At 37.9% G+C, this 14347-nt stretch overlaps 1 protein-coding gene across 3 annotated transcripts in view; it reads right to left on the reverse strand.

Moving 5' to 3' along the window:
• The window catches only part of FAM185A (family with sequence similarity 185 member A), a 90168-nt gene that overhangs the window by 11306 nt on the left and 64515 nt on the right, over window positions 1-14347 (reverse strand). The window contains exons 8-9 of one of the 3 annotated variants that reach the window (XR_006210778.1): window positions 8508-8641; window positions 4465-4550 (exon numbers count right to left, since the gene is read on the reverse strand). The exons of 1 other annotated variant lie outside the window; for it this stretch is intronic. Coding sequence is in view for 1 of the 2 variants with exons in the window: in XM_007083963.2 (XP_007084025.2) it covers window positions 4438-4550 (113 nt within the window). In the remaining variant the exon portion in view is untranslated. Of the gene's footprint in view, window positions 1-3621; window positions 4551-8507; window positions 8642-14347 lie in introns of those variants that run through there. One more of the 3 variants, XM_007083963.2, reaches the window with a different exon arrangement.

Here is a 14347-nt window from a genome sequence, read left to right on the forward strand (position 1 = left end):
CTCGATAGAGTCCAGGAGCAAGCACAACTCTGTTCTGACTGCCATGAACAAGCTGTGTTGGTAATACTGGATCAGTCTTTTAACCTATTTCCTCTATTACATACCTTTTTTTTTCCCCCAGTGTAGAAAATGTAGTGTTATATTGGTTTTGGGTGTACAATATAGTGATTCAACAATTCCTTACATTAGTCAGTGCTCATCATGACAAGCATACTCTTAATTCCCTTCCCCTATTTCACCCATCCCCCCAAGCCACTCACCCTCTGGTAACCATCAGTTTGTTCTCTCTAGTTAAAAGTCTGTTTTTATGTTCATCTCTTTTTTCCTCTGTTCATTTATTTTGTTTCTTAAATTCTACATATGAGTGAAATCATGTTTTCTCTGACTTATTTTGTTTAGCATTATGTTCTCTAGATCTATCTATGTTGTTACAAATGGCAAGATTTCATTCTTTTTATGGCTGAATAATATTCCATTGTATATATCTACCACATCTTTTTTTTTTTTAATTCTTTTTAAAGCTCATTTATTTTTGGGAAAGAGAGATGGTGCGATCTGGGGAGAGACAGAGAGAGAGGGAGGGATAGAATCCAAAGCAGGGTCCAGGCTTCAAGCTGTCAGCACAGAGCCTGACACAGGGTTCAAACTCACAAACTGCAAGATCATGATCTGAGCCGAAGTCGGTCGCTTAACTGTGCCACCCAGGCTCCCCTACCACATCTTCTTTATCCATCCATCTATCAATGGACCTTTGGGTTGCTTCCATAATTTGGCTATTATAAATAATGCTACAACAAACAAAGGGATGTATATATCCTTTAGAATTAGTGTTTTCATATTCTTTGGGTAGATACCCAGTAGTACGATTACTGGATTGTAGGGTAGTTCTATTTCTAATTTTTTGAGGAACCTCTGCACTGTTTTCCAGTGCCTGCACCAGTTTGTAAGAGAGTTCCCACTAATAGTGCAAGAGAGTTCCTTTTTTTCTATTTCCTCACCACTGCTTGTAGTTTCTTGTGTTTTTGATATTAGCCATTCTGACAGGTACAAGGTAATATATCTCATTGTGGTTTTGATTTGCTTTTCCCCAATAATGAGTGATGTAGAGCACTTTTCATGTGCCTGTTGGCCACCTAGATGTCTTGTTTGGAGAAGTGTCTGGTCATATCTTCTGTCCATTTTTTAATTGAATTATTTGTGTTTTTTCAGTGTTGAGTTGTGTAAGTTCTTTATGTACTTTGGATACTAACCCTTTATTGGATATGTCATTTACAAATACCTTCTCCCATTTAGTAGGTTGACTTTTAGTTTTGTTGGTTATTTCCTTTGTTGTGCAGAGCTTTTTGTTTTGATGAGGTCCCAATAGTTTTTGTTTTTGTTTCCATTGCCTCAGGAGATATATCTAGAAAGGTGCTGTTATTGCCAACGTCAAGGAAATTACTGCCTGTGCTCTCTTCTAGGATTTTTATGGTTTCAGGTCTCACATTTAGGTCCTTAATCTATTATGAATTTATTTTTGTGTATGGTATAAGAAAGTGGTCCAGTTTCATTCTTTTGCATGCAGCTGTCCAGTTTTCCCAGTACCATTTGTTGAAGACACTCTTTTTCCCATTTCCCATTGCCTCCTTTGTCAAAGATTGACCATATAATCGTGGGTTTATTTCAGGTCTTTCTATTCTGTTCCACTGATCTGTGTCTGTTTTTGTCCCAGTACCATACTGTTTTGATTATATTACAGCTTCATAATATAATTTGAAATCTGGAATTGTGATACTTCCAGTTTTGTTTTTCTTTTTCAAGATTGCTTTAGCTATTCAGGGTCTTTGGTGGTTCCATACAAATTATAGGATTGTTTGTTCTAGTTCTGTGGAAAATGCTGTTGGTTATCTCTTAAATGAAGTTAATCACAGTCTCTTTGTACCCCCAAAATCGGAAGCAAGGATAAAACTTAAGGTAAAGAATATGAAAATTATTTTGAAAAGTTTAAAATGGGCTGCACAAAGTATGATTATAATACCTTGTATTACCTAAATGTTTTTAATAATTCTCCCCCTTTTTAAGGTTGATTTTGAAAGAGTTTCTGAAATAGGATAGTCCACCTAGAAGTGGACTGCAAGGGAATCAGCTGAGTAGGAAGCTTTCCGAAATGAGCCAAGAGATTTAAGATGACTTAAGAGGGTAATTTTTAAATCTAGAGATTTTTGGCAGCTGCAGAAAAATTTGCTTCTGATCCCTAAGTGTCTGCTCCCTAAGAATTTCAAGCACACAACTGGAGAGACCTATAAAAGAGGCAACTGCTTTTTAAAGGAATAAAACCTGCATGGGGAAGATCAGAATAAGGAGAAAGACACCCTGTTATATTCTCTAGAAACCAAGTAGGGTGTTTGGTATTTAACTGTCAAAGCTCGCTCTAAAACTCTTTTGAGTAAGATCTTCTTTTAAACAAAACAGGAGACACATTTGGAAAGACACATTTTATAACCACACAAATGAAAAAAAAAGGGGGCAGGTGTTAGAAAAAGTAGGCTATAAAGAAGGACCAAGAAGCAGAAGGAACAGGTGGTGAAATCTTCAAGTACTCAGTGCAAAGTACTCCAAATATCCAAAATATTACTTAGGTCTTCAACTCTTAGGCATTTGCCATAGATAGGTGAGTGGTCAAGAGAGCAAAATATGGCAGCTTTTCCTTTCTGTTTGGACTTAACTATGTGGTTCAAATATGCACAATTCCTTTAAGAATTTTAAGTACAGTTTACTGCTTGTTATGCTCATGACCTTTCTGGCTGTTGTTGACTAATTTCACAAACTTTATTTTTAATCATGAAAATATTTATATAATTGCATGAGGGTGAAAAAAGATTATAAAAATTGCCTCATTGCCTCACAGTTTCCTCTACTTAATAATCTAACACACACACACACACACACATCACATCAAACATACTAACATGAGTACTGTCCCAATTTCTTTAATAAATTTTGATTTCATGAAGATTGAACTAAAAGGAGACTTTGAGATATTCCACAAAGTTCACTTTTTGTTTCATAAATATGAAGTTAAAAATAGACAGGACTCTAAACAAATATTAAGAGACTATTATAAGTCATAATATTTTAAAAGGTTTATTATAGGCGCACCTAGGTGGCTCAGTCGTTTAAGTGTCTGACTTCGGCTCAGGTCATGATCTCGCAGTTTGCGAGTTTGAGCCCTGCATCGGGCTCACTACTGTCAGCATGGAACCTGCTTCGGACCCTTTATCCCTCTCTCTTTCTGCCCCTCTCTGCTTGTGCTGTCTCTCTCAAAATAAATACATAAACTTAAAAAAGAAAGAAAGAAAAGGTTTATTATAAACCATTGTTTAAGAGCTGATTTATCCTAACCATAAAAGACATAATCTGAAAGATAGGTCTATTCAGTCTTACGTAAATTAAATGTCCCAGGAGTAGACAGGTAGGCTTGAAAGAAAGAGAATTTATAAAATAACTTTATACACTACACCATTGTAAAAATAAAAATCAATCTTCATACAGCAGGCTGTAAAACAGTTGAATGTTTCTCCTCTTCCCAATGCATTGTATCTTAGATTATGCAAAAAGAATTAAGAATCAGTAGCAAATGCATCATTTTTATGATGTATTTTATTGACAGCTTACATTTACATTGATGTCATAAGAAATACTAACATGTTACAAGAGAGCTAAAGTGAAAGAAATGCTTCTTTACAAGATAACTGCCGCCCATGACCTATGCTTTCGTATAATCTTCTCTTCTTGAGTATAAATGGAAATTGTAAATATGATGAGCGAGCACTCCCATGATTATGTTACATCACAGAGCAAAACAAAGATTATTCTGGGAAGGCCTGATCTAATCAAGCAAACCCTTTAAAAGCAGTTTCTCCAGCTGGTTGCAGAAGAGGTCAGATATTCAGTGCACGAGAAGCAAGTGCTGGCTTTAAGATGGAGAGGGCCACATGAGAAGGAATGCAAGTGGCCTCTAGAAGCTTAGAGTGATTACCGATGGACAGCAAGAAAAGAGAGACCTCAGTCATAGTCACAAGGAAATGGATTTTGGCAACAATATGAATAAGCTTGAAAGTAGATTTTTTTTCCCCCAGAGGATCTAGATGAGAACTTGAGTCCAGCTTTGTGCACCTTGAGCAGAGAGCCTAGCTATGCAGAGCTGTTGACCTACAGAACTGTGAGCTAATAAGTAAATGCTATTTTAAGTTGGTTACGTTTATGGTAATTTATTGCAGGGCAACAAAAAATGAATACAATAGCTAAGTACAAATTTTGAAAAGGTCTCCACAAGACAATTCACTAGTATTCATTCTAAATTGTTTTCAACATTTATATGAACTGTGGTATTTGCATTTTTGTAGTCTTAGATCTGCTGATCATTGTTAAAAATTATAAGTAAAATTCAAACCATTCTTAGTCCTGCAGTTTCAGGGACTGAAACCAGCTTTGACTTCTAAAATTTATAGTGCCTTTTGGGGCATCGGCCTTAATCCATTTTTCATGTTTGCTTGCTTGATTCATGAGCCCTGAAACACAAAATTGCATAAAGTTATATCTTCATTGACAAGAACAATATCTGACTATGACATAGATCCTAACAACACATCTCTGAAACTGAAAAACACTTTGGAACAGCAAAAATCTTAGTAAAGACAGTGTGAGTCGGGAAAGAGTTGCAGTTACCTGGGCTTATTCCCTCCTTTCATTTTCTCAGAACAACTGAAAGGGAAGCTACTCTTTTTTTATCTGTATTTGTTTGTGTGTGCAGGTTTTAAAAAGAGGTTTATTTAAGTACAATTGATAAAAGACATATGCAATACAGTAAATTTTGGAATATGTAAAAATCTGTGGAGCCATCTCTTAAATCAAAATAATGAATATATCTATCACTCGTAAAAGTTGACTTTTGCTCCTCTGTCATCTTCTTTTCCCTTCTCTGTCACCTCCAGACACTCCCCCATGAAATCCCCATCACTGATCTACCCCCCATCACTGGTCTACTTTGTGTCACTATGGATTAGTTGCATTTTCTAAAATTTTAATAAATGGAATCATACAGTATGCATTTTATTCTTTTTTAAAAATCTAGGCTCTTTCACTCAGCATAATCATTTTGAAGTTCATTCACACTGTACTAGGGATGAGGTCATTTCCTTCATTGAAGGAATATGAAGGAATATGAAGTAGCACAACCTTCAGAATTTCAGTCTCCTCCCCACATGAATAAACACTACGTATGAATGCTCATGGGCACCCTTTGCAGATCCCTCCTCTCTGGAATTCTTTCTTCTGAAATCTAGCAGCCCTGGTCTCCCGAGATGCTCAGCTCAGTCTCCACTTCAGGAGTCTGCTGGGCTCTTTGTTACTGCTCCCTGCCCTCAAAGTCATACGCTGTAGCAGTGATACAGCTCACCTGGTTTATTTCCCATCTCTGTTCTTTTAGTTCTAGGTTTTTTTCTCTTTCAATCAAGGTAATGAAGGTCGTATACCTCGTCTAAAGCTCCAGTGCAACTCTGAATTTAAGAGACCAATCAAAACTGTACTGAGGAGGACTGGCTGCCCCACATCAACACGCCCTGTTCACGGTTGACCCACCCAGGAGTCAAAGTGGTTGGAAGCCTTTATGGCTGAAAGGAATGCCAGAAAGTGCGTGAGTGCAGCCGCTGGGGCATTTTATTCTGTTTTCCAGATCCTAGGGTCTGGAGGCCGTGACGTATGCTCTTGGGTAGGGACTACCAGTGTGGCAAAGGGTTTCTGAATGTCTTCCAACGTTGACAGTTTCTCCTCACAATTCCCAGGAGTGTTTTGGGGCACATCTTTCTGTGAGGGTTTCGAGAAGGAAGGGAGCCAGTTGGCTACGCCACTGGGTCAAGTGATTGACACCCGGGTGGGCTGCCTGGGCCACCACAGCTTAGGCCGGAGTGGGGACAGGGCTCAACTGGCAACTGAGAGAAGGACTAAATAAATTAGTTTCGAGAGCGTTGGTCATTTTAAAATTAATGACTTTCGGATTCTTCTCTCTGCACATGGTTCAGTTTACTCTCTGTGCGAGTTATGTATATGCTGATTTTCCTAAGAGCAGCTCTAACCAAGAAGTGGAAATTATTTGAAGCAAAGCCTGGGTAAAGTCTTATGGTTGAAGGTTGCTGAGGCCCAGGAAGACTCATTAAGTTACTTGCCCAAGGTCACAGGCTCTTTGTACTAGCCAGTAGCACAACCTTCAGAATTTCAGTCTCCTCCCCACATGAAGAAACACTACCAACTTAGACCCACGGGGAAACTAGAAGAAATTAAGTGATTAAGATATTAAGCTCCTCCAAATCCTCACCCAATTCTCTGATCTTAGGGCCCTGTTTTAGCATGACAAAACATGAAATACTTTAAAAAAGTTGGCACCATTTCTTATCTCTGAGTTGTAATTTTATAATGCTCTTTTCCAACTTCAATGATGAAATGTATTAGTAAATAAGTATCACTGAGCTAGTATTATGAGTTGAGGTCTTATTATCCCCATCGCAACAGAAATCCGATTGTGACATTTCTATCTCCAAGCCCTGGTAGCAAGATAAAAAACATCTTAATATCGACCTCATACAGAGTTCTGAAGCCATTTAATATGAAAGTAAGCTTTTTAGTGTTTCAAACTACTGTTTATGTTATAAAACCTCAGTCAATTCAGTTAGGATTGATAGGCCTAAGGAGGTGTTAACGTTCATCCCAAATTACCTTAAAATGGTAGGCATCTAAGGGAGAAGACTTGCTCAAGCCCTCACTCTAGGCCACCTGCCTCCTAGGGAGGAGGAACTGCTATGGATGTGTGAGAACACACTAGACTGTGTTCTAGGTGTCACTGTGCTATGAAAGATTGTACCAGTGAGTTTGGTTCTCCTCTCGTACTTCTCTTGCAAGTTGCCTAAGTGTAAGGGCGATTTCCTATTCTCTCTTCTTTGCCTTCAGACAGGTATAATATCTACCCATTCTGAACATATACATAAATAGCTCTTTTCAACTCACTTCTATACTCTGGCTTCTAGGTAGTGCTCAACCAAGCCAAATACCAGCCTTAGGGGGCAAAAATCTCTTGCCACCTACCTCTGTGATAACATATCCTTGGTGCTGACAATGTTTTTTTGTGTGAAGCTTTTTAGGCTTAGTTTAGGGAAATGTGTATCAGCTGTTTGAGTCAAATCTAACAGAACCCAATAAATAATAATATTGCACTGGCAAAAAAAAAAAAAAAACAAAAACTGTACTGAGGAGAGTTGTGAATACACTGTCTCAATTCCTTATATACATTTTCTTTGCTGAACCCAAACACACCAATCAGGAAACAATTTTTCTTTAGCATAGTTTTTCCCTTGTTAGTACCATATGATATTCCTAGCTGATGAAAAGGTGCTTTACACCATCCAATCTTTGTGTCGAGTGCTTTTCTGAAACAAATTCTTCTCTGAATTCTTGCCTCCCCTTTAATCTGAGCCATAATCTTATCTATCAGTGTTTTAGAGTTCATTGCATCTTTCAAGTTCCTCTGGAGTTTTTCCTTCTACTTCTCTTGCTATATTTCTTTTTTATTTTTTTAAATGTTTGTTTGTTTAGTTTTAAGAGAGGGAGAGAGACAGAGCATGAGCAGGGGAGGGGCAGAGAGAGAGGGAGACACAGAATCTGAAGCAGGCTTCAGGCTCTGAGCTGTTAACACAGAGCCTAAGGTGGGACTTGAATCCATGAACTGCAAGATCATGACCTGAGCTGAAGTTGGAACGCTTAACTGACTGAGCCACCAGGCGCCCCTTAATGTGTGTGTGTGGGGGGGGGGGTGCAGGGCAGGGAATCCCAAGCAGGCTCCACACTCAGCACACAGTCTGACGCAGGGCTTGGTCCTGGGAACCCATGAGATCATGACCTGAGCTGAAATCAAAGAGTCGGACACTTAACTGACTGAGCCACCCAGGTACCCTCTCTTGCTAGATTTCAGTATCATCATGACTCTACTTCTCATTAAACTGATTAAAATCTCATTCCAATTGGTAAATCCCTGTGTTAGATGTGTTAAAAACAAAACAAAACAAAACAAAACAAAACAAAACAAAACATCACAAGCCCAAATGGTGTCTCTTAGACAAGTTCCCAAACAGATGCTTAATACATAATCTAATTGCAGTTTCAAACTCCCACAGAAACGTAGTCTTCGCTGGTCAGTCAGGAATTTTTAGTCAGTGGCAACAAGACTCTGCCACATGGGACCTCTTCATTCCCCAGAGAATGATGAGGTCCTTTGCATGGGAAGACCCCCCTTTTCCCCCCTAGAAAGGGCCTAGCCTGGAATAATCCTTTTCTTTTGCTAACAACTTTCTTGGTCCCATCCTCCTTCTGGAAAAACCTTCCATTTTGTACAACACCTCGGTGTGCCCCTCTACTTGCTAGGTGAGGTGCTGCCCAAATCATTAATTGTTTAATAAAGCCAATTAGGTCTTCAAATTTACCTGGCTGAATTTTGTTATTTCACAGAAGCTTCTGTTTTTCCTCCAACTTGTCATTAAGGAGTTCAGCTATGTCAATTTTAATGTTCTTCTTTTTGTGCCTGTGCTGCATTTGGTAGGTCAGGATTTTGAGGTACCTGCACGCAATAGGTTTTCTATAATACATAATTTTTTTCCTAGTAATTCAAATAAATATAGAGGAAAGAATTGGAAATCTTGAACATTGGTTGCTCTAAGTTTATTATTTTCTTACACTCTTTGGCATCAATAGTAAATGATAGTAAGGTTTTCCCAAATACCTAAGATCTTTTCCTTAATATTTTATGTGTCACCTCCCCAGTTACGCTTTTCTTGCTTATGGAAAGAGAAGCCAATCTACTCATTTTCTTTTGCAACAGTAGAAGAGGCTACTGTCAGGGAGAAAGGCCTTCCTCTGCCTTATGGTCCTTTTAACTGGACTTAGAATCAAATTGACATGAGACATCTACAGAAAATCAAATTTAGTATGTGTGCATATGGAGAATCCCCACACACATGAAATTCCAAAGACAGTGAGGCAACTTGAAGCTTATATGAGCTAAGGAAAGGGGTGGGGCCTGAAGATACAAAGGGGAGCAGCTCATTAGCAGGAAAGTGAAAGGAGATGCTTTGAAAAACAAAAGTTGCCCCGTTATGCAGGTAAGTTTCTTAGGTAAAGGGGAGTCTCTGTTAATAGCTCTCTTGCTGGCACAGGCTTTCCTTTCCAAAGTAAATTTATGCAGTTGAGGGAGAGGCAGACAGCTTTTACTGCATCTACTGGGTTTTGATTACTTATAACTTGAAATCATCTTTATGCCAAAGTGGCCTTTCCTGGGGCAGCCTGCCCTTAGCCCTCATACTGCACACAGTGCTACTGCTACTAACAAAATGAACACACAGCAATTTTAGGCTAGAGACAATACTCAAAAAACAAGACAGTTTATATTTATACAATTCCACTTGGGTTGCTTGAAAATAGCTTTCTTTATCTTGCCTATAAGTAATTTATTGAAAGCTTTTCATACTCTGGCCTGAATCTGTGGAGACTCCATTCTAATTTGTAAAGTTTATAAATTCCTTCCTACAAAAATCTTGCAACACACACTGGAATTTGTGGTTGCAGAAAACTTGTTCCTTATTTAATTCCCCTTGCCAATGATAATCAGTGTTTTATTGGCCAAAAAAAGGGAAATGACTACCCTATCCCTATGTAGTTTGGCTTCCATTAACTAAACGGGGGGAAGAGTTTCTTCTAAGGACGTTTTTAAACTACAGCGTTTGCTCTCTAAATCCTCCCTGTCCAAATCTACCCAAATATATGAATCTCCAAGTTCTTTTATTTCCCCCCAAATACTTAGTTGAGAAGCATTAGTCATTATTTAACCCAAAATACACCTGATCTAATCAGCACTCTCTGTGGATAAAGATAGGGCTCTAAGTAGTAATTTGCAGAATTTAATTCTCTTGTTTAAAATTAGGCTTAAAAAGCTTCTTCACTAAGGTGAGCTTCTCCCTTCCCCTCCCCTGTTCCTGACCTCCACCTCCCTTTCCCAACCCTATGACAGACTTTATTTACATTCGATTCAGAAGGATAATTCTGGTGCTGCCTTATTAGCATATTTAACTTCAATGATTCATAGTTGGAAGATTCCCTCTTTTACATTATAAACACTACTGACCACCCATTATGGGAAGCACCATGCTAAAGTAGTTTACATCTTTATATTCAGAAGATGTACAAAGACATACTAATATGCTCAAAAAGTTTACCAACTGGCTAGGAAAGTAAATCATAAACTTATGAAACATGAAAATACTCTGAAATTTTATTATTTTTACTGCATATATTTCACAAATAAAACCTCTAGCCATATACAATTCTATAACCAAATATTTCAATGTTGTCAACATTCTACAAGTATTTACAGCCTGCCCTTAACAACAATGCAGCCCCAGGCATCTTAACAAATTATTACCGACAAGAAAATATTTTTGAACTAGTGTTTAAAAAAATTGTTTTTAAATGCATATTTGTTTTTAAGAGAGGGAGAGAGACAGAGCACGACCAGGGAAGGAGCAGAGAAGGAGTGAGACACAGAATCCAAAGCAGGCTCTAGGCTCTGACCTGTCAACACAGAGCCTGATGCAGGCTCGAACCCACGAACCAGGAGATCATGACCTGAGCCAAAGTCAGCTGCTGACTTGGCTCAAACTGACTGAGCCGACTTTGGCTCAGGTCATGATCTGGCCCCATTTTTAAACTAGTTTTAATGGTTTCCATCATTACATTTTCTCTCAATTACCTGGAATAATAACAAAGTCAACAGACCTCTAGACTTCGAGCAAGTAGACAGTTTTGCCCAAAAAGTATTCTCAAAAAGGCTCATTGTTCTTCAAATTTTTTATGTTTAATCCCATCCACTGTATTCTTCATCTCAGACATTGTAGTTTCCATTTCTAGAAATCCAATTTTGGTCTTTTTTACATCTTCCATGTCTTAACTTTATTCTATATTCTAATATGTGGAATGCAGTTTTGATAACTTATTTTCCTTCTCTGTTAATTCTGACATCCGTATCTGTTCTGGGTGGGTTTCAACTGACATTCCCTTTATTATGGGTCATGTTTTCTTGCCTTTTTGCATGTCTGTTAATCTTTGCTTGGATGCTAGACATTGTAAATTTTATTTTTTTGGGTGCTAGTTGATTTTGTATTCCTATAAATCTTGAGCTTGGTTCAGAGATGCAGTTACTTGGAAACAGTTTAAGCATTTCATCTCTTGCTTTTATGATTTGTTAGGCAGTTCTGGGGAGATGTTCATTCTAGGGATAATTGTTTCTAACAACTACGTGCTCTACCCAGTGTGCCATGAATTACAATTTTTTCCAGTCTGGCAGGTGGCACAGGCATTATTCTTGGACCAGTGTGAACACAAGGCCGTCTTTCCTCTGGTACTTCATCCTATGAACTCTCACTGTCTTGGTCTGTGTGGACCCTCATCATGGTCTCCTCAAATCAGAGAGTCTGCTGGGCTCCACAATGGGTTCCTCTCTCTCTCTGTACTACAGACTGGAGACTTTTTCAAGACAGTAAGCAGGGCTCATTTTGTTTGTTTTGCATCTCTCAGTGATCACTTTCTTTCATTGCTTGATGTATCATGTCTTAGAAAGTGTTTATTCATTGATTTTTCTTATTTACAAAATTTTATTATTGTTGTTTTAGATAAAAGGATAAAATGAGTCCGTTTTACTCCACCTCTTGCCTGGAAGCCTTCCTTGTTTCTTTCTTCTCTTTCTCCCTCTCCCCATCTACCCCCCCCCATTCCCTTTACTATGCTCTCTAACATCTTATTTTGAAATAATAAAGACTTGCAAGAATCAAGTTGCAAAAATAGTACACAGAGGTCCTATGCACCCATTAACCCAGTTCTCCCAATGGTGATGTAACTATAGTGCATTATCAAAACCAAGTAATTGGTTGGCGAAGTACAATTAATTAGACTACAGACCTTACTCAGGTTTCACCATTTTTTGCATGCACTCACTTTTTTACATTTTTGTGTACACTGATATGACATTTTATCACATGTACAGATTTATAACCGTCAATATAATCAAGATATAAAACTGTTGTATCACCACAAAATAAGTCTCTTGTGACATCTTTATAGTCTATCCTGTCTCTTCCCTAACCTTTAGCAACCACTTGTCTATTCTCCATTTCTATAATTTTGTCATTCCAAAAATATTATAATAATGGAATCATACACTGTGTAACATTTTGAGACTGGCTTTTTTCACTCAGCATGCTGCCCTCAAGGTCTATCCAAGTTGTGTGTATCAATAAAAATTCCTTTTTACTGTTGAATTGTATTCATTGCACAGACATACTACAGTTTGTATAACAATTTACTGATAGATATTTTCATGATTTCCAATTTTGGGGTATCACAAATAAAGCTATACTTTTTGTGTACAGGTTTTTATGTGAACTCTAAGTTTCATTTCTTCAAGACAAATGCCCAGGAGTATAATTGCTGGATCATACAGTAGTTTCATGTTTAGTTTTTTAACAAACTGCAAGACTGAATTTTAGAGTGGATATATCATTTTACACTCTTAACAGCAATGTAAGAGAGATCCAATCTCTCCACATCCTTGCCAGCATTTAATATTAGCAGTATTTTTTATTTTATGTATTCTAAGAGGTAATATCTCATTCTGGTTTTAATTTGCACTTCACTAATGGCTAGTGATACTGAATGTTTTTGTGTTTTTATTTGCCATTGTATATCTTCTATGGTTGCGCTGTTTCTTAAATCTTATGCAATCACACTTTTATGGACACAAATCATTTTTCTTCATTACTGGGAAGAGTACATTCGGGGTAAGATTTGACTGTGATTCAGTATTTCTTAAATGACCAAAATAAATACAAATACAAAAACAAACAAAAATCCCCAGGCATTACAAACAGAATTCACATGCTCTAAGACTGGGACCTGCACTTTGATCTCTAGGTTAGGGGTAAGCAAATTATAGCCCATGGGCCAAATCTGGCCTGAGGCCTGTTTTTATGGCCTAAGAGCTAAGAATGACTTTTACATTTTTAAGGGGTTATATTAAAAATAAAAAGACTAAGCAACAGAAACCGTATGTAGCCTGCAAAGTCTAACATATTTACTATCTAGTCTTACACATAAAGTTTGCATATGAAAAGAAACAAAACCTGGTCTTTTTTGGTAAACATTAACAAATAAAGTTCATGTCTAATTATCTATGACATTCCCATAACTTTAACAAAATGATGGGGAAACAAAAACACATTAAAAGCACAATCTGGGGCACCTGGGTGGCTCAGTCGGTTAGGTGTCCTACTCTTGATCTTGGCTCAGGTCATGATCTCATGGCTTGTGAGTTCGAGCCCAAAGCTGGGCTCTGCACTGATGACATGGAGCCTACCTGGGATTCTGTCTCTGTGCCCCTCACCTGCTTCTGCTCTATTTCACTCTCAAAATAAATAAATAAACTTTAAAAGCACAAAAAATCTGAAGGCAGTTTTTCTACATTAACTCCCTGTTAAAAGTATTTTTTAAAAATGTTTATTCATTTTTGAGAGAGTCAGAAAGAGACAGAAAGACAGAGCGTGAGTGGGGGAGGGGCAGAGAGAGGGAGACCCAGAACTCGAAGCAGGTTCCAGGCTCTGAGCTGTCAGCACAGAGCCCAATGTGGGGCTCAAACCCATGAACCATGCCATCGTGACCTGAACCAAAGTTGGACATTCGCTTAACTGACTGAGCCACCCAGGTGCCCCCCTGTTAAAGTATTTTTAAGCAGACAGCCATAAGTCTACAGCATTCTTCATTCTCTTTCTGAATTTCTTCCATGTCATCCTAAAACACATCTACATGACTGATAAATCCATGTGTTATAAGCTTGGAGAAAACTCAAACTTCAGAGTATTCTAAAAAAAAGAATTATTTCTATGAGTCATAATAAAACACTAGATTTTTTCCCCCCATTTGGAGGTAAAGCACTGTCTCTAGATCTAAAAGTGGCATTCTGTGGGCTTAGTCCCATTTCAACTTCTTTTCCAACTCATGAATCAGTTTTCCATTATAAATCACAATACCATTCAATGTATAACTCTCTGGCCTGAAAACAAGCTGAGAATTCTATTTTGGCTTGGTGGCCGGATCCCAAATGAACTTATTTTTTATATGCTTTACATTTCTAGTTTTACTAAAATAAAATTAACCCAGTAGTATCACCTTCTATACTAAGCAGATGAGGACACGCATCATTTGGCTGGCAACACGCTTTATC

This window comes from Panthera tigris, chromosome A2 (genome assembly GCF_018350195.1).
Source record: "Panthera tigris isolate Pti1 chromosome A2, P.tigris_Pti1_mat1.1, whole genome shotgun sequence".
In the NCBI taxonomy this organism is placed as follows: Eukaryota; Metazoa; Chordata; class Mammalia; order Carnivora; family Felidae; genus Panthera; species Panthera tigris.